Below are 19,687 nucleotides of genomic sequence, written 5' to 3' on the forward strand. Positions count from 1 at the left end.
TTACTAAATGAGACTAAACCTCATATTTTAATCCCATTTAGTCACTTTAGAGCTAAACAAAAGGACTAAAGGGCCTCTTTTAGTATCTCTTAGTCACCTAAACCAAACATCCACTAACTAAAATTTAGTCTATGTTTTAGTTACTAAAGTTTAGCGAGAGAAACCAAACATGGCCTTACATGTATCTCTGCTTTTTTTTTTCTTTGGGTTGAAGAGGACCGTGGAATATGCCACGAGATGGCGATGCCAAACGGAGACTGGGGGCGCTGACTGACATGTGGAGCCGGCAGCAAGGGCGGAGATGGCGAGGCGGGTGCATTGCTGTTAGACGTTTGCGTCGAGGAGACAAGGCGAAAGCGATGCTCTCTTCGTCTTCTCCAGGGGTCGTCCGCCCGACCGCTCAGGCCTGTGGCGCCGTGCGTCTCTGGTGCTATACCGTTATGAATTTAGGATCGTGCCAAATAAAGCTAAAAGAGATGTCTGTCCCATGCTGCCGAACGAATCTTCGTCGTCTGGGCCATGAAATGGGCTGTTTCTCCTAACTTGGACAACCAAACAGAGGGCAAACGCAGCCGGGTACGTGGTCCTCGCCAGGCCGATGCGCATATGCAACGGCCTCCACACTCCAGCTGTGCCCGTCCCAGTTCGTACCAGAGTGAGAAATCAGAAGTGCTTGATTGTATCCTCGTCAACCAAAAGAGACTCAGGTTGTGCTAAAAAAAACTCAGGTCTGTGCAGATGTGCTTGCTAGAGGAACTAGAAAAGCAGGAAGATAGAGACAACTTTAGTTTGGGCATGACCACATGACACAGGACTTCCAAGAACAGCGCGAACGAAACAAGGTACCGTGACAGGAACCACCACTCTTATTTCGGTGTAGTGTACACTGCGTGTATCTTCTGTTAGCCCGCGATTAAAAAGAGAACAATATGCTACAAAACCTCGGTGGCCTTTCCTAGACACCAAAACAGCATTGTCGATGGTTCAGACGGATACTGACAGTTCAGCTCAGTTGGCTATCGATTCGAAAGAGGAAGCGCCTGCCCAACTGGTATAAAAGGTAATATAAAAACATTAACAAGTGACTCCATAGGGAAGAACTGCAGCTGCCACCGGCCTGCTCTCCTCGTTCAGGATATTATATGTTGAAGCCGCATTCCTCTGCAAACCATGGAAGCATTGTATTATAAGCAGAGAGGAACAGCGCAAGTTTCCTTCCTATCGGAATTCTTAAACTTTGTTTTTGAAACAGGAAAATACAATGAAACAGTGCAAAGGGAGGGATTAGGCCATTAAAATGCATACTGAATCGACAGCTTCTAGTTTCATTCCAGTTGACCGGATGAACTTTCGCAGCTCAGGACTGACCAGCTGGATGTGTCTTCCACAACCAAGAATCAAGATCTCTGGAGAAGAATGGCATATCAAATGGTACAAATCACTTTAATATTTCTACCAATGAGGACGATGAAATATACAGAAAGGATTAGAAAACAAGATTTAGAGCACTACATTGAGCCCTACCATGATGAAATATTTGCACATCAACCACAACTAAGGATTGTCTGTTGAATTAATAAACATAAACATGAAATCTCTCACAATAAAAAACCATGCATGACTTATGGCTTTCTAACAGAGCAGCACCAGCTCCACATAAAAACCGAGGAATAAGGCCCATACAAAGCATTGGATTGTGACATTAGCACAACAATATGCCTGAAGGTAGCAGAGCATTTGCCAAGACAAAATTACCTGGGATAGGGTGCACAACTTTGAAGATTGATAAGCTGCATTATTTAAGCAAGGAAAAGTGTCAGAAAAATCTTATAAACAGGAATATTACCATCAATACAGTGGCAAACAAAAAAGTAACAGAGATACTGCATCAAACTCTAATTGCATACTACAAGAGCATTGAAGTATCAAGACATCAATATCCATATTATCATATATACAATGGAGTATACAACAGTTGCACCAAACACTTAACTTCAAGTGTGAGTCTTACCTTTCAGCAGTTATCTCTGAGAACGTTTTGGGTGCCCATGTCATTATCTTGTTCTCTACAATCAATAAGCTGCCTTCATATTTTATATTGTTAATTTTGAATCCAGTGTCATCATACCTACAAACAGCAAAACACACTTGAAACTGAGCTACAGAACTAAATGATACAGCTTACTGGCTCTTCTTTGATAAATATATAGAAAAAACACGCAACACCAAAACATTACATAGAACTCCAAGCCTCCAAGACATGGGCATATGGCATCATTCAAGTACCTTCTGGACAATAGGCTTTCCCATTTGTGTTTTACTTCAACAAATTGCATATCAGTGAGGCTGACAATTGATACCAAAAAAAGAGCACTAAAATTTGCATAGCAGAACGAGCATTACGAAAAATTCAAACATCCTATCCTACACACCACTCATGCCTATATTGGAAAATGTATTTTCAGAGGAATAGCCAGAGACCTTCGAATGTCTAATTGACACTAATACAGTTCGATGTAATGGTTATCTCAATTGCCCTATTACACGTCTAAGAAGGAAAGTTTTACTTCAGTTTATTAATGGAGGCTTTCTTGATTGCTAGGTGGCGAAATATTGAAGCAGCACAATAGTTTGAATTTTCTATCATAAGATGCACTCCTATGAAAACAGGATAAGATAATTTGAAGGAGAAAATTATCGTACAGTAGGATAGGATTAAAAACAGATCTACATCCACATGTTTTTCGATGGATTGGCACCTTTTTGTCTCGTTGTGAAACTGGATACCTATATCCTTTATTCCCCCCTGGGTCTGTTGCATTGCTGTAGCATTCCCACAGGGGGTTTGCCCTCTCTTTTCCACTTGTACATATTTTGACTTTCTATTTTCAAGAAAATCACTGAATTACAACACCTAAAACATAACAGAGAACACTAAGCCCTCCAAGTGGAGAAAGTGAAGCATGTACATTGAATAGACTTTTTCCATTTGTGTTGCTCTTGCTAGTTGCATAGCAATGAGGCTGACAGGTTGATCTCATAGAAAGAGTACCAAAATTAGTGAAGCGAATGAAGAATAAGAAATACAGTACACAGTTCTACATCCCATGCCAATATTGCCTAGTTAACATTCTATGCCAACCTTCACTCACAGAACATCACAATAAGGGTGTCCAGAATCAATGAAAGCTCTGAGTTATGTGGTACCAAACCCACTAAAACACAGAAAAGGACCACTCCTTGCTTTTAAAAGAAGCAATAACATGGGCCAACCAATCATATACTCGGTAGATGGTATTTGTACTGTTTTTCTCATCATTCACACGTTTATCTAGTTTTCTCAATACCAACAAGGCAAACAACCAATAACCACATTTGTAAGCCTAAGACAAACACATTTCAGAGATAACAGTGACTTACCAGCTTTTCGCACAAAATAAACTATGTAGGAACAGAAAAGATTGAATCATCACCATAGAACAAAAAGAGGCAAGGAAATGTTAGGTGAACTCCAAGATCAGCATGACCAGAAAAAAAGGTAAAACAAAACATCATCAAGTGTCCCACTGTTCTGATCTATACTAGATAACTGTAAATCTGCTAGTTGAAGAATATTTTCCACTTCACTCATTAAAAAAAATTAGTTATCGACAGATGTACATAACAATTTGTTCCAAATCATGTCCCTACAAATGAAAGGACCACGACATAGGCTTTGGGATAAAGTGGAAAAGGTCAGATGACCCTCATGCCCCAAATCAATACTAGTTTTAAAACAGGCTCCATCACAGGCTCACAGCCATTTATGCTTAATACAAGATCATCAGGTAATATATCCTACATATTCTAACATATCATGGATACATTTCATAAATGTAACTGGAAGAGAATATAACACTAAACTAAGAAAAAATTGCATAGCAAAAAAGGGAGAGGACAACAAAAGAAAAAATATTTGCCCATACTTGTTCTCTTCCTCTATGTTCAGCCAGAGAGGTATTGGTTCACTTTTGTCAATGTCAGTTATTTACAACTGCTCATATCGATAACAGTTCCAATTCATGACCCTCAAAGCTGAACCATCATGGTATTGCCTTGATGGTAACAAAAAATCAAAAGGGCAGTTGAACCTCATTCCTCAATTCTTTACCAGTTTTCTTTTTCAAAAACAATGCTGCAAGTCAAGGTATGAAATTTATTTGCGAACAAGAAGAAGAATTTTCAACACAAAACACAATGGTCTCCGACACAAACAATTAATAACTCCGAGAATTTTGTAAATTTCTGTTGCACGCATGATTGCATATCCAGAATCCATCAATTCCAGACCTTAACTACAAAGAAGAATTACACGCATTGCATATGGATACATACGCATTGCATATGGATACATAATCATATCCAAAAATTAGGAAATAGGGAGCACAGCCTCACCCATAAAAACTCTTGGCATTAATTAAACAATAATAAAATGGAAATAATAATGCGAAAGTATGCAAGGAGAGATTGCGTACGACTGGAATCGGAGCTCGTCTTCGGGGACGCTGTCGATGAGGTTGATCTGGTCGTACAACGAGAAGGTCCTCCTGCTCATATCCGCATCCCAAACAAACCAGATCAGCCAAACAAACCAGATCAGCCAAGCAAGCCCAAGCGAACAGGGCGAAAATCAAGTACCCATAAGCACCAGAGAAGAAGAACAGCAACAAGTCGCATTTCCTCGGTCCAGCAGGGATCCAGCGTATACCTGAGAGACGGAAGATGCCTGAGCCGTGCGCTGCCGGAGACGGGGTCACTCCGCAGCGACTTCACCAGCTGCGGCAGAGCCCCCAGCGCCTTCTGCCCTCGAGCCGCCGCCATCGCCTCCCTCCCGCTTCGCCGGCCGGTCGGCTCCTCGGCTGGGGCGGTCGTTCTAGACGGGTCAGGGAATTTTGCATCTACGACCTTGTAAATTGTAACGGAAATTCGAAAAGGTCCCCACCTGACGCGTGAGATTATTCGGCCCGTTTTAAACCGCGGTGGCTATGAGGTGGGCTGGGCCTTTGGTTATTTATTTACACATTTTTCAATTCCGTACTGGGCGAGTGGGCGTAGGGCGAGCTCCCAAGTCGACGTGGCGGGGATGGCTGCGACGGCCGGCGGCGGCGTTAGTGGAGGGGCTAAGGCGGCGGTGGCGGAGCAGATAGCACAGGCAGTGCGGTCCACCTCCAACCTCCTCCACCTCATGGAGCAGTCCTCCCCCGCGCAGGTCTCCCGCCTCCTGTCCCCATCTCGTCTTGGTTGGTTCTCGAGTGTTCCGGTTATATGCATGATTTTACAGCCGTTTGCTGATCACAAGAATCAACTGGCTTTGCCAAATTTGTGTGAAATTGACTAAAATTATGCTGTAGTTCGTTCATGGTGTCTCTCTTTACTCTTTAGAGACAATGAGGTTAGGAATTTTGATGGATTTACTTTTTCCTTGAAGGTGAAATGATTGCCCAATTCATGAATGTTATTATCTTCATCTTATACTGCATAACCTAGAAATTATTCTTTTGGAGTTTGGCTGATTCTTCTCGCCCTTGAGCCTGCGAGCGAGCAGTAGGTAGTTTTTTTTTTGGTCGAGGTCATCATTGTTGTGCTGTATACAAAGAGCGCTCGAATGTAAAAAAAAAAGGCCTTTGAGGGTATGACCACACCAGGCATTGCATCAAGAAGAAGACCTTCTTATGTAGGCCCAGAAAACCCCCGAACCCCTGCCCCACCCTTACACAGCGGCACCGTCGCCGTGTGAGAACAGGCCGGTCCTCAGACATATGCTTTGGCGTGGGACAGACGGGGGGATTTTTTTAACTCCGGCCTGAAATTCGCTTCCACGGAGAGTCGAATCCAGGACCTGAGGAGTGCCGCCGGAACGCTCTAACCAGTTGGACTAGAGACCCTTTGACAGAGCGCTCGAATGTATTCTTACATGAGTGCCTGAGTGTACGTTGTAAGGGTTCTTGTCCCCTTTTTTCTTAATATAAAATGCACAGCTCTCCTGCGTGCTCGATAAAAGCAACCTATAAATTGTTGGCATTCGATGGCCATTGATTAAGCAGCGAGCTTTGATTGTCATCTAGCGACTTCCACAATGCTGCGCAGTGTCCATGTAGATGCAGCATGGTGTTACGGCTTTAGATGGATCCTCTACTTCAGGCTACAATCACAAACATGCCAATTCACTTATTTAAGGAGTGCTACTAAGCTTATGAGTCGTTTTATAGTTCAGTTTTGTATTTTCAGTGCTACCCAGTACCCACCTCTCTATCCCCCAATCCCCTTGTGATTCTTCCTAATTTTTCCTCATATAAATCAATAAAAGTTCAGACAGTTCAATGAACTGCCATACTTTCCTTCAATTAATAAGTTTATGAAACTGCACCCACAACAGTCAACAGACATGTTGGGACGTTATGATGTTATATTGTTGTTACAAGTACAAGCAATCAGTTTGTGAACCAAGATAATCAGCAGAGATGTATTTGTGGTCTCAGGTTCACTTGGCAAAACTACCCAAGAACCTGTTGGAAAAAGCATCCTTTGCAAAGAACACAGAGCATGTAAGAAATAAGAGTAGCATTGGATGCCAAAACTAGTTGTAAAGTAGCCATTAATATATGTGCCCTGTCTAGGTGTTGCACCAGCTACCTCAAGTAATTTCATCCTTGGATGCTTATATGGACAGGAGTTTGCAAAGGTTAGCTTCCCCTATATCCATATTTTTTTATTCATTATCTTCTCACTAGAAGTTCTACGCTTTTCTCTAAAACTTAGTCATGGACTTTTTTAGCTGCATTTTTTCTGTCCAGAATCCAACCAACTAGGCTGAAATTTATTTTCTCCCTCTTTGCCTGCCAGAAAAGGATCACTTATGTCAGTTTTGTGGCATATGATCATTATGTCTCAATTATTTACCAGTTTTTTTCCTTTTAAAAAAATGATGCAAGGCAGACTCATCAATATTATTCTGAACAAGAAGATCAATTGGAATGACCATTTCCCACCAGATCACATTGGTCTAGGACACATCCATTAGTAAACTGAAATCCCAGCTTGTAGTTCTGTAAGATGCATAATGGTTCTTCTAAACTGAACGCATGTTCAGATTTCCAACCAACTAGGTTGAAGTTTATTTTCTTCAATATCACCTCTAATAAACTCTTCTTTTGTATATTAAAAATTTGTGCAGTGCCTCTCAAATTAAGACAGTCACACAGCTCTTGTCAAACATGGAGAACACTCAGCTGAGATCCATGTTACCTTCCTCTCAAATGAAGAAAGATCAAAAGAGTACTGAACCTTAAGAACTCAGAGTTGACTGATGTGTTCACTGAGACTTAATGGAAGGATATGTCTTTGCCGTCTTGTGCTAAAGAAATTTGAGTATTGTGGTTCAAGAGATGGCTGTTAAGATCTAGCCGGGTACATGTTGTAAATGGATAACATGTCCTAGTACGTGAACTAGATAGAGATTAGAGAGATGAGTAGTGCTAGGTTACCGACCATTGTAGGCCTTCGATCTAGAGGCGTCGGCCATGGTCGTTGTGTCGGTGTCTGTGCGAGGGCAGCAACAGTCGGTGAGGACGGTGACGGTGATGGGCGGTGGCGACCGGCGGTGAAGACCAGTGGCGGCGCAGTGCAGTGGTAGCGGTGCTTCCCGTCACTGACTATGCCCCTCACTAGATCGGGTTAGGGTTTATCGGTGGGGAGCTCGGCTCAGGCAAACCTCGTACACAGAGCCGCCGGCCCCCACCTCTATATATAGCGCAATGTGACAGGGGTCCTCCAGCCATAGTGGGTTGGGCGTCCCTGATTAGGGCGCGGATCAAAGGCCCAACTGGGCCGTTGGGCCCAGTTTGGGATTAGAGATCAATCTAACAATCTCCCCCCTTGATCTTCTATCTTTTAATTTCATATCATTTACTTTTGTTCATTTCATTATAGATTAGCGCATAGAGCATGTTTCATCGTCACGGTCAATTGTCGATAGATTTAACAACTACAACACACCACTGTGTTATGAAATAGATAATTTACTTTGTGCCTTCTTTTGTCTAGGAATTATAGGATTTTTCTTAAACCCATACCGGCTACATGTTCTCTAAACACGTTGGGTGGTAAGACTTTTGTAAGCGAATCCGTGGGTATCTTTTTGGTACTTATATGCTCAAGACTTATGATATGATCCCGGACTTTACCTTTCACAATATAATACTTTATGTTAATGTGTTTGGTAGCATCACTTGACTTATTGTTGTGAGCATACTGTACTGCCGGATTATTATTGCAGTATAATTTAAGTGGTCTATAGATGTCGTCAACCACCTTCAAACCGGGTATGAACTTCTTTAGCCAGTTCACCTGCCTTGTTGCCTCATAACACGCTACAAACTCAGCATACATTGTGGACGATGTAGTGACGGTTTGCTTTGAGCTTTTCTATGAAATAGCTCCCCTTGAGAGAGTGAATACATATCCAGACGTGGATTTTCAATCATCTCCCACATAATCAGAATCTGAATATCCCACTATATGGAGTGAATCTGATTTTCTATACGTCATCATGAGGCTTTTCGTTTCTTGTAAATAACGCAAGACTTTCTTTACTAATTTCTAGTGTTATGTTCTAGGATTGCTCTGGAATATGTCAAGTAACCCGGTAACAAATACCAAGTCAGGGCGCGTACATACTTAAATATATTGCAAGCTTCCGACAACTAAAGTATATGAAACCGTTTTCATTTGATCGATCCCATACTGATTCTTAGGGCATTGAAAATCCCCATATCTGTCGCCCTTGACTATAGGAGCAGGTAAAGGACTACATTTATGCATATTGAATTTCTTTAAGATCTTTTCTATGTATGCCTTTTGTGACAGTCCTAATACCCCTTTACTTTTATCTCGGTGAATCTTGATCCCTAGAACGAATGAAGCTTCACCAAGATCTTTCATATCAAATTTTGAGGATAAAAACTTTTTTGTCTCCAGTAGTAGACTGACATCACTACTAGCAAGTAAGATATCATCCATATACAGGATAAGGAAGATAAACTTCCCATTCTTAAATTTTGCATAGACACAATTGTCCTCTACATTCTCTTTAAACTCAAAATTCCTTATTGTCTGATCAAACTTCAAGTACCACTGTCTTGAAGCTTGTTTTAATCCATAAATGGATTTCTTTAGGCGGCATTTCATTTGTTCTTTTCCTTCCATGACAAAACCTTTCGGTTGTGCCATATAAATATTTTCTTCCAAGTCCCCGTTGAGAAATGTCGTCTTTATATCCATCTGATGTAATTCTAAATCATAATATGTCACTAATGACATTATGATTTTGAAGGAATCCTTACATAAGACTGGAGAAAATGTCTCATTGTAATCAATGCCTTCTCTTTGCGTAAAGCCTTTTGCCACAAGTCGCGCTTTATATCTCTCTATATTTCCTTGAGAGTCAAGTTTTATTTTGTAAACCCATTTACAGCCTACTGTTTTGGCTCCTTTAGGAATTATTTTCATGTTCCAAACTTTATTGGTATTCATAGATTTCATTTCATCTTCCATGGCCTCAAGCCACTTTGATGAATGATTATTTCTCATGGCTTCTTCAAATGATGTGGGATCATTCTTCATTTGAAATTCCTCAGTGTTGTATACTTCATAGTCAGCAGGAATAACTGATTTTCTATCTCTTTAAGACCTTCTAGGGGCCTCCACATTTGGCACATCTTCTATTTGAGGCTGTTGTTGCTCCCCCCTGATGTGTGGCAATAGGTTCTACAAGATCCTGAAGAACAGGTTTCTCATCGTCATTCATTGTTGCCATAGGTGGAATAACAACAGGTGCTGGCACCACAGTATCTTGCACTATCGGTGCAGCGACAGCAGGTAGTGAGAAAAATGGCTCATGAATCATCGGAGTGGGCGCATATACCTGCTTCTCTTCAATGTCAATTTCTCGAGCTACCATGCTCTCCCTCATTATTTCATCCTCTAGGAAGACAGCGTGTCTTGTTTCCACAAACTTTATATGTCTGTCTGGATAGTAGAAACGAAAACCTTTTGACTTTTTTAGGTAGCCAATTAAATGACAACTTACTGTTTTGGGATCTAGCTCTTTAATGTTTGGGTTAAATACTTTAGCCTCAACAGGATTTTCCCACACACGTAAGTGGTTTAGTGAGGGTATTCTTTCTGTCCACAACTTATATGGTGTTTTGGGCACCGACTTATTTCGTACTCTATTGAGAATATGAATATCGGTTTTTAACGTCTCCATCCACGTGCTCAACGGTAAGGTGGAGTAACTTATCATACTGCACACCATATCCATCAGGGTACGATTGCGTCTTTCAGCTACTCCATTCTGCTGAGGTTCGCCCGGTGTAGAATACTGAGCTACTATGCCATTCTTCTGTAAGAATTTTGCAAAAGGTCCAGAAACTTGGCCATATGGGGTATGCTGATCGTAGTACTCCCCCCCACGGTCGGACCTGACTATCTTAATCTTTAAATTGTGTTGGTTTTCAATTTTTGCCTTAAATATCTTAAGTTTATCCAATGTTTCTGTTTTTTCTTTGATTGGATAAATATAGCCATAACGAGAGTAATCATCTATGAATGTTATGAACAAATTATAACCATCCACACTCTTTACAGGAAACGGACCATAGATGTCTGTGTGAATAATCTATAAAATTCCTATGTTTCGTTTGACATCTTTCTTAATTTTCTTTACATATTTTTCCTTTTATGCATTTTCTGCATTGTTCTAAATCTGAGAACTCTAATGGAGGAAGAATATTATTCTTAACTAGCCTTTCTATTCTTTCCCTCGAAATATGGCCTAAACGACAGTGCCATAATTTTGATGACGCATCGTGAGCTCTCTTTTGTTTTCTGTTTATATCCGTAGACGAGGATACATTCTCATTGTCGCACGCAACGTTTCCATCATCACATACAACATTCACATCATCACGTAGTGATAACAAATAAAGCTTATTTTGTAAGATAGCAAGACCAACACATGCATTATTAAATGTTATCTTACATTTGCCATTTTTAAAATGGCAATCATGTCCATCATTGTCCAAGCATGAAACACTAATCAAGTTTCTCTGTAAAGAGGGAACATAAAGTACATCTCTAAGTAAAAGTGTGAAGCCATCAGCAAGCTCTAGACAAAGATTGCCAACGACTTCAACATCTGCTTGGACTCCATTTGCAACTTTAACGCGTCTTTCTCTTTGTGTAGTCCTCATTGAACGGAATTCCTATAAGGAATTAGCAACATGAACAGTTGCACCTAAGTCAACCCACCAAGTAGATTTCGAATACTATACATATAGGGATTCATTTATGAACGTAATAATGTTCTCACATGTCTTTGCCATGACCATCTTTAAGTAATCGGGACAATCTTTCTTATAATGTATTGTCTTCTTGCAATAGAGACACTGGTCTTTCTCTACCATGAACTTATTCTACTGAGGTTGATGCAGCATGAGATCCTTTCCCTTTGACTTTGAGGAGTTAGCATTATTATTCTTTTTTTTGTTGTCTTTCACATAATTGATAGTGCCACCATTGGCAGCTTTCATTCTCTCCTCCTCTTGCACACATAGCCATGAGCCTCTCTAAGTCCCACTTCTCGGGCTATATGTTGTAGTTGACAACAAAAGTGTCAAATTCCTTTGACAAGGAAGCAAAAATTAGATGGATAAGGAACTCTTCCTTGAGAGCAAGATCCATTGAATGTCAAATTGCTCATCCTTAGTGAAAGGATTAAGATGCCCAAGAGGGGGGGTTGAATTGGGCTAATTCTAAATTTTTTTGCAATAATTAAGTCATACTATTAGCCTAATAATTAAGCCATACGGTTAGCCCAATTAACCCCTTGTGTCTAGAAAGTGTTTTTATTGATCTATCGCACAAAAGTTTAGCAACCTATGTTCCAATCCTACTCTAGCATGGCAATTCTATAAATGTAAATGATAAAAAATGAATTGCTCAAAGTAAATGCTCAAAGTAAAGAGAGAAGGAGGAACACGGCGATGTTTTGCCGAGATATCAGAGAGTCGCCACTTCCCACTAGTTCTCGTTGGAGCACCCGCGCAAGGGTGTAGCTCCTCCTTGATCCACGCAAGGATCAAGTGCTCTCTACGGGTTGATTTCTTTGACACTTCATCGCGGTGAATCATCTACAACCGCTCACAACTTGAGTTGAGTCATCCACAAGCTTCGCCAGATGATCACCAAACTTTCAATAACCACCAAGCCGTCTAGGTGATGGCGATCACCAAGAGTAACAAGCACGAACTCTCACTTGACCACAACAAGCCTAATGAGAATGGTGGATGCACACTTTGCTACTTTTGCTTTCACTAATGAGGGCTCTCTTTGGAATTCTCAAATCTCAATCACCTCACTAGGACCTTGCTCTTCTTAACACTCTCAAAGGTGTTTCTCAGCTATTGGAATGAGCAAAAGTACCCCCACAGACGAATGGAGGAAGTATTTATAACCATGGCTGAAAAACGAACCGTTATGTGCCTCTGCGGGGTGACCAAACGCTCCGGTCGTGTTGACCGGACGCTTCGGTCAGTTCTCCCCGAACTTCAGCGTTTAAGTTGTGACCAGACGCTGGACAGCGTCCGGTCAACACTGACCGGACACGTCCGGTCGTGATTTTCCTTCTCTGGAACCTTACTGGAGTCGATCGGACGCTGAGACTCAGCGTCCGGTCACTTTACCTCTCAACGTCTGGTCGCACTAGACGATTTCACCTTGATCAAATGAACTGACCGGACTTTGCGCCAGCGTTCGGTCACCCTAGAGCCAGCGTCCGGTCAATATTTGACCCTCCATTCACTTCCAACTCTTGATTATATGTGAATAAAGTTTGCTCCAATGGATCTAAGGGCTTTTTAGGAGCTAACTAGTGCTAGATTTAGCAAGTGTGCACCACACCTAACTCACTAGACTCACCTAGGTCAAGCTACCCGTCCATACCCCCCTTAATAGTACGGCCAAAGGAAAAACAAAGTTCTAAACTACTCTAAGTGTCTCTTCCACTCTAATCGACACTTAGAACTAGTCCATCCTTAACCTTGTCGTCCATCCTTTAAAAACCAAAATGATTTCCATCGTAGGGGCATGACCACTATGATGGCCCAATCGATCTCTATTACCATGACCTAACTTAATTGTCTCTGCAAAACACACGTTAATCATAGTAATCACGTATTGTCATTAATCACCGAAATTCAACTAGGGGCCTAGATGCTTTCAATCTCCTTTTTGGTGATTGATGACAATACCACCTCGAGTATGTGAAAGAGTTGAGGTTTTTAACATGCTTGGTTTATATAAGCTTTTGACAATAAGAACAAAGGAGTTAGACAAGCTTATATGACCCAAGCCAACATGATGTACTCAAAAGATATGAAATAAGCATGAGTATAAGTAATAAAGCTCATTTGTATTAGAGTAAAACGCGGAAGCAAAGCAAATGAGCATAACACTAGTAATATGACATATAAAAGATTCAAAGTAGAGAGCACACATGTCAAATAACACGATTACGTAGATATCACTATCACATAAATATAGTTTGATGCATGAAAGTAAACACATGAATGCATAATAGTGTATCACACATAAAAACCAAATGTAATAAATAAACTAATAGATAGACTCCCTCTAAATGTATCGCTCCCCCTATGACTAACATACTCGATCCCTCTCCTCCTTTGGCGTCAAACATCAAAACCTAAGGGTTGGTCGGCGGGGCTACAGCGTACGAGTCGGACACTGAATTACGAGGAGCGAGCTAGAATTGAGTGCCATCATCATCTGACCCTGAGCTCTGAGTTGTCCAACCTTGTGTAGATGGAAGTGATGCTAAAGTGGTCTGGGTCAGATCAGGGACTGGAGCGGCCGTAGACTGTGCAGGTATCACTGAAGCAGGCCGCTCTGATGATGCACCAGAAGAAGGGAGCGTCTTTGTAGTCTCGGTAATAGGTGCAATTGTAGAAGGACCTAGGACATGTAAATATGGAGGAGTAGGCTACCCTGTCAACTCACTGAAAGTCGCTCCAAGGCTCCTGGAGACTGAGGTATCTGACACTAGCAGCGAAGAAGTCTAAGCCGGGTGTGAAGCTCGTCTAAAAAGATGTGAACTATGGGGCTAGCACTAGCGAGGCAAACCACTAGGACACCTACTTTGTAGGTGAAGCAAACTGTGCTGGTGGTTGTCCCTAACACTGAAGCCCACTGGGTTGTAATGCTGGAGTCATAAAAGTGGTGGTAGGCTGACCAAGCTGGGATGAAAGCTGTGGCGGTGGAGCCCCAATAGCTGTCATAACATGCTGCATAAATCCAAGTAGCTACTGCTGCTGCTGATGTATGGCTGCTGCTGCTGTATAGCCTGCTGCTACTGCTGGATCGTCTGCTGCTGTCGCTAGAACTCATCCTGTCTAGTCTGAAACTGTGCAAAAGTGACAGCTATCTCCTGAGCCTGGCGAGCCTAATCCTGCCTCATCCACTCAAGTATGGCAAGTAGAGCGTGGTCTGTCTATGGTGCAGGTGTTGCTGAATTAGAGCTACCGGCCTCATGGTCATGTCATCGTGTAGACATCTGAGGAATAGGCTGGTAGTCATCATCTGAGCTGTCACTAGGGTCGCTCGCGACAATCCCCTCCTACTAAGCATCAAGCTGCTCCTTCTCTATAGCTGTCATGCCTCTAATGGTCTCATCCTGCTGAGTTGCAGTCTCTAGCACCTCTGGACGTCGGCTCGGCTGGCTGGGTGTCCTCACTGCACTCTGATGGATCATCTGAGTCATGTTGTATGCAAGGAACTCTGTAGTAGCACCACTATACTCTGCCAGCATCTCAGGTGGCCTCACAACAACTGCCCTGTGGATTAAGAATGTAATCTAGTGAGCATATGACAGCTGTCTATCACCCCTAAACCTCTCTATAATAGTATCCTCCATCTTTGATAGAAGGAGATCCCAAATATCAAACACTGTCTGCTGCATCAGAGAGTTTAGTAACCATAACTGTATACGAGTCGCCCTCACGATACCCCATCCTCGGAAGCAGTGTCCTCCTTATAATAGCATCCAACACTCTAGCTGTAGGAGTGAGATCACTGGGTGTTCTGTTCGACCCCTCGCCGAATAGCTCTGTAAAGCAATGATGGACTAGATCTGTAGGGGGCACAAGACCGTCGTGTGGGCGTCTGGGAGGCATTGTCTGTCCATAGCAAACCTCATATAGCCGGATGGGTTGCTCCTAAAGTCTGAGTATCTCTCTAACCCTAGTGCTCATCAGCCTTTAATCTCTGCCTCTGAAAGCAAAGTGAATGAATCTGTGCTGCGGGTCAATCCAAAGTGTAGCATAGAACTAACGGACCCAAGATGGAATATATAAGCCTGTCCGTCTAAGTAAATCTGTCAGCACTGGTCTCTAGCTGCTGCTACAATGGTCTCAATGTTGCACACCCTCTGAGATCTAAATACTGTTCTACTGTTAAGATATGCATTATAAAAATCTTTCTACAGAGGTGTGTAGAAACCCTCTGAAGCACGTTTATCCCGCCTCGGTGGAAACCACTGCTCAAAGTCCACAAATCTAAGCTGCTACACCTGCTTGCCCGTGGCAGCCCTCAAATCCAGGTGAGTCACTGAAGGCGGACCCTGTGGTCTAGGCAGTGGGCGAGAACCCCTCTACTGTGTCTCTAACCTCGGTGTGACTGGAGCACGGGTACGACTAGAGCGACAAAGCTATGGCTAAGGTGCCTGCTTAGTTTCCTCGGCCTGCTCTCCCTCCCGAGTCTGCTTTGCTGGCTGTGGCTGCTGCTGAGGCTCCCCCTAAGACTGACTCTCATCAATAGCAACACGCCATCCTCCAACCATGAGAGTCCCAGCTGGACCACCATGATGGCGCTCGACCTGCTCAAGTGCAGCCCTCGTAGGTGGAGAAAGCTGATCTGCAATAACAACACCACTTCAAGCACCTCTTCTCTCTGCACGCTCTACGGTCTCTGCAACTGCGGCTGCTCTTGCTGTATCTGCATTAGGGTACTTGCGTTTCCTTGTTGCTAGCTTCTTTGTCGCCTTGCCTTTTGCATCTGTAGGTTGGTGAGGCGGGGCCTCGGATCCTCATCGCTGGGACCACCTCTGACATTCTTGACACGAGCCATATGACGAAGCTGAGAAAAACAACTGCCGCTGACAAGGATCAACTGTCAACTATCACTTTCGAAGCTTGGCCTCAATCTGTACTCGCAAGCTTGGCCCCGAGTTAACTAACAACTGCCAATGGGACCACAACGGCACCGACTTACTGCACGATAGAATAGATAGAATATGTAAATAAATACAATATATCTAGAGATACGAAACTCTAAGAAAGTAAGCAATGGATACGAATTTGGAAACGAGGGCTTGCTACCTGACGAAACAACGAATTGACGAGAAGAGGAACGGCACACGGGGAACCACCGGGAATCCTAGGGTAAGGGTGCGCTGGTCGGCGTGGATTGGACATGGAGATCCAATGTGGGTACTGGAGCAATGCTGCACGGCGTGGAGGACAGCTAGGGCTTTGGCGAGTCTGATGGCGCCACTGGCGCATGGATGGCGGAGCAGAGCGGAGCTAGGGCATGGCCCGAAAGAGCTGCTGGCGGCGTAGGCTCGGCGCGAGCAGGGTGCGGCGGCACAGACAGGGCATGGCGCTGGCGGTGTGGGCTCGGCACGAGCAGGGCGTGGCAGCATAGACAGGGCACGGCGGTGCGGGCGCGGGCGTGGCAGGGACGAGCAGCGACGGCGCGGGGCTGTGCAGCACAGGCTCGCGGCGGGAAAGGCATTGCGGCGCTAGAGCGGCTGCCCGACGACGTAAAGGCACGGGCGCACGGAGCAGAGGGCGGCGGCACAGATGTGGTGGCGCGCGGCGAGCGGGTGGCGAGCAGTGGCGTACGGGCGCTGGAGCTGGGCGACGTCGGCAAGATGCGTGGCTAGGGCACGGCTTGGCGATGTCGGCACGGCGGTTGGGGAATAGGTCACGACCCGTACGTTGGTTATATGGTGGTCCACATGTGATGGAAAAGGAAACGAAGAAAAGAATCTAGAAACCGCACATTATCTACTGATCGGACGCTCCGGTGGCAGCGACCGGACGCTACCACTCGGCGTCCAGTCAATTCCAGAGAGGTCTAAAACTCCTAGAATCGTGACCGGACGTGTCCAATCACCACTGAACGGACACAGGCAGAGTCCGATCGATCTTGACTTCGTCTTCTTCACTTGATCGGACGCTGAGAAAGCACTATTTCAGCGTTCGGTCACTCCTCAGCAGCAGTTCACCTCCTGTGAACTGATCGGACACTGGACTTCAGAGTCCAGTGCAGCGTCCGGTCACTTTTTTCCTGCAAATCTTCAAAGTCCTTCGTGTTGCTGTTTCCAATCAAGTCCCAACTCTAATAAGATTAAAATAAACACCAATTAGGACTGATGTGAGTGACCTCTCTCAAACCCTCAATTTTTTTCAAAAATATTTTACCTTAGGCTATAATTTTTTTAAGAAAATAGGCAACAAGAGGGCAATTGAAAATAAACGACAAAGCAACATTCATGCATGTGCAATGCAATACTTGAAAGTAAATCTAGTTTCTTGTCAAGTTTGATCCAACGTTAAGCTTCTTCACACGCTTTATGGCGGTTATCTTAACCATGTTAGACAAGCCCTATATGTATTACCAAAGATTAAACATGTTGTATAATACAATGCAATGCAAGGGACAACACAAGCTCATTTTTTTAGTGAAGTTACTAAAATCAAGCACATTGAGCTCATTCCGCAATCGATAAAAAGTCGCCTTATCTAGCAGTTTAGTGAAGATATCCGTCAATTAATCCTCGGTCCTTACACCTAATGAAATATCATTCTTTCCAACATGATCTCTAAGAAAGTGATGACGGATATCTATGTGCTTGGTGCGAGAGTGTTGAACCGGATTATTTGCAAGTTTTACCGCACTTACATTGTCGCACAAAAGAGGTACTTTTTCTAAAACTACATCATAGTCTAACAAATTTTGTTTCATATAAAGTATTTGTACACAACAAGCACCCGCAGCAATGTATTCCGCTTCGGCGGTGGACAAAGTCACACTATTTTGTTTCTTGGAGGACCAAAACACAAGTGATCTACCAAACAAATGGCACCCTCTCACCAAATCATTCTTCATTGTTTCTTGAGTGAACTCATCCTAACATGAGCAAGTCTTCTATGCCATAGCCACCTAAGTATTGTTTTGGTGAATAGGCATGTTTTCAAGTTAGCATCTTCAGAGGTAAAATCCACTAGATATAGATTGTTGTATCTAAATCCTTTGAATATCACTTGATCATCATCCTTTTTAGATACAACCACTTCCTTCTCGATAAACAAGCATTGGAAGCCAAGATCACACAATTGTCCAACAAATAGCAAGTTGAAGCTCAATGAAGCAATATATAGCACATTTAAGATAGAATGATCATTTGATATTGTCACTTTGTCTAATCCTTTAACCTTGCCCTTTGAATTATCTCCAAATGTGATTCTTTTTTGTCCATCTACTTCTTCATCTCGTGAGGTGAACATACGATGATCACCGGTCATATGTTGTGTGTAACCACTATCAATAATCCAATGACTTCCATCGGTCTTGTAGTTCATCTATACACAAGAGATCAAGCTTTAGGAACCCAAACTTGTTGAGGGCCCTTCACCTTCTCAACAAGTGACTTTGCAATCCAAATTTTCTTAGGCCTATCTTTGTTTGGAGGTCCTAAGAACATGACTTTCATCTTTCCACTAGAATCCTTTCTAAGCATGTAATGAGCATTAAAGGCAAAAGGTCTAGCATGCTTGGGCAAGGGTTGTGGTGGTGGAGTTTGGCACTCATGGGTAAAGTGGTCTTCTTATCCATACTCAAAACATCTCTTTAGCTTTGGTTTTGACTTGTGTTGTTGTTGAGCTTGAACCTTCTCTTGGTTTGCCAAGTACCCAATGCCACTTCTATCTATCTTCATGACGGTGTTCATTAGTAGCTCACTTTGAAGATGATTGCCTCTTGTGAGCTTGCTCAATCCAATCTTGAGATGCTCTTTCTCCAACTTGAGCTTCTTGTTCTCTTCCTTGAGAGCATTATTATTTTTCTCTTCCTTGAGCTTCTTGTTTTCTTCTTTGAGCTTCTCATTCTCAAAAGTCAAATCACTATCATGATCAAGAGTTTCTAGCACAATAGTATTGTGGCTTTTGATCTCTTCAAGATCTTTCTTGAGCTTTTCATTGTCATTCTTGAGCTTGACAAACTCATCATAAACATCAGCCTCAACCACTTGTTTGCCCTTGCTACTAGAACTTTGCTCAATGCTCTCAATGATCAAATCATCACATGATGTAGCTATATCAATCTTAACAACATTGTTAGTAGCATCATGTGGCTCATTGGATAAAAATTCTTAAGTAACGACAAGATTATCATGATTAATCTTAAGAGTAGTATATTCTTCTTTTAGCTTGTTGTGGCTAGTGATGAGCTCATTGTGTATCCTCTCAAGTTTATCATGTTTATCTTTAAATTCTTTCTTAGAAGATTTGAG

The 19,687-nt window shown here is 42.8% G+C and overlaps 2 protein-coding genes across 3 annotated transcripts; one reads left to right on the top strand and one right to left on the bottom strand.

Annotated features, from left to right (window-relative positions):
• Window positions 1-848: 848 nt before the first annotated feature.
• LOC136527601 (uncharacterized) lies at window positions 849-5,095 on the bottom strand. Of its 2 annotated transcripts, XM_066520394.1 has the most exons (7): window positions 4,982-5,095; window positions 4,748-4,898; window positions 4,515-4,586; window positions 2,012-2,128; window positions 1,756-1,790; window positions 1,306-1,406; window positions 849-1,161 (listed from the first exon to the last, which is right to left on the bottom strand). In XM_066520394.1, exons 2-7 carry the CDS (start codon window positions 4,858-4,860, stop codon window positions 1,075-1,077), a joined length of 525 nt encoding a protein of 174 aa, XP_066376491.1. In that variant the 5' UTR covers window positions 4,861-4,898; window positions 4,982-5,095; the 3' UTR covers window positions 849-1,074. The 2 variants fall into 2 exon arrangements, with proteins under 2 accessions (XP_066376491.1, XP_066376483.1); XM_066520386.1 differs by lacking the exon at window positions 4,982-5,095 and having other exon boundaries at window positions 4,748-4,973.
• On the top strand, window positions 5,015-8,102 carry LOC136527612 (tobamovirus multiplication protein 2B-like). The gene is made up of 4 exons (XM_066520403.1): window positions 5,015-5,248; window positions 6,519-6,584; window positions 6,657-6,721; window positions 7,214-8,102. The coding sequence occupies exons 1-4, from the start codon at window positions 5,123-5,125 to the stop codon at window positions 7,326-7,328; spliced, it is 372 nt and encodes a 123-aa protein (XP_066376500.1). The 5' UTR covers window positions 5,015-5,122; the 3' UTR covers window positions 7,329-8,102.
• Window positions 8,103-19,687: the final 11,585 nt, after the last annotated feature.

Source organism: Miscanthus floridulus, chromosome 2, assembly GCF_019320115.1.
Source record: "Miscanthus floridulus cultivar M001 chromosome 2, ASM1932011v1, whole genome shotgun sequence".
NCBI lineage: Eukaryota > Viridiplantae > Streptophyta > Magnoliopsida > Poales > Poaceae > Miscanthus > Miscanthus floridulus.

What these genes read in the sequence shown, in the direction of transcription:
- LOC136527601 (XM_066520394.1), bottom strand. Translation starts at nt 4,860, where the DNA reads ATGGCGGCGGCTCGAGGGCAGAAGGCGCTGGGGGCTCTGCCGCAGCTG. An exon ending in AGTTGTGCACCCTATCCCAG is followed by an intron (nt 1,407 to 1,755) that starts GTAATTTTGTCT and finishes ATTCTTCTCCAG; the next exon opens with AGATCTTGATTCTTGGTTGT. An exon ending in AACTAGAAGCTGTCGATTCA is followed by an intron (nt 1,162 to 1,305) that starts GTATGCATTTTA and finishes CATGGTTTGCAG; the next exon opens with AGGAATGCGGCTTCAACATA.
- LOC136527612 (XM_066520403.1), top strand. Translation starts at nt 5,123, where the DNA reads ATGGCTGCGACGGCCGGCGGCGGCGTTAGTGGAGGGGCTAAGGCGGCG. An exon ending in AGCAGTCCTCCCCCGCGCAG is followed by an intron (nt 5,249 to 6,518) that starts GTCTCCCGCCTC and finishes TTGTGGTCTCAG; the next exon opens with GTTCACTTGGCAAAACTACC. An exon ending in TTGCAAAGAACACAGAGCAT is followed by an intron (nt 6,585 to 6,656) that starts GTAAGAAATAAG and finishes TGCCCTGTCTAG; the next exon opens with GTGTTGCACCAGCTACCTCA.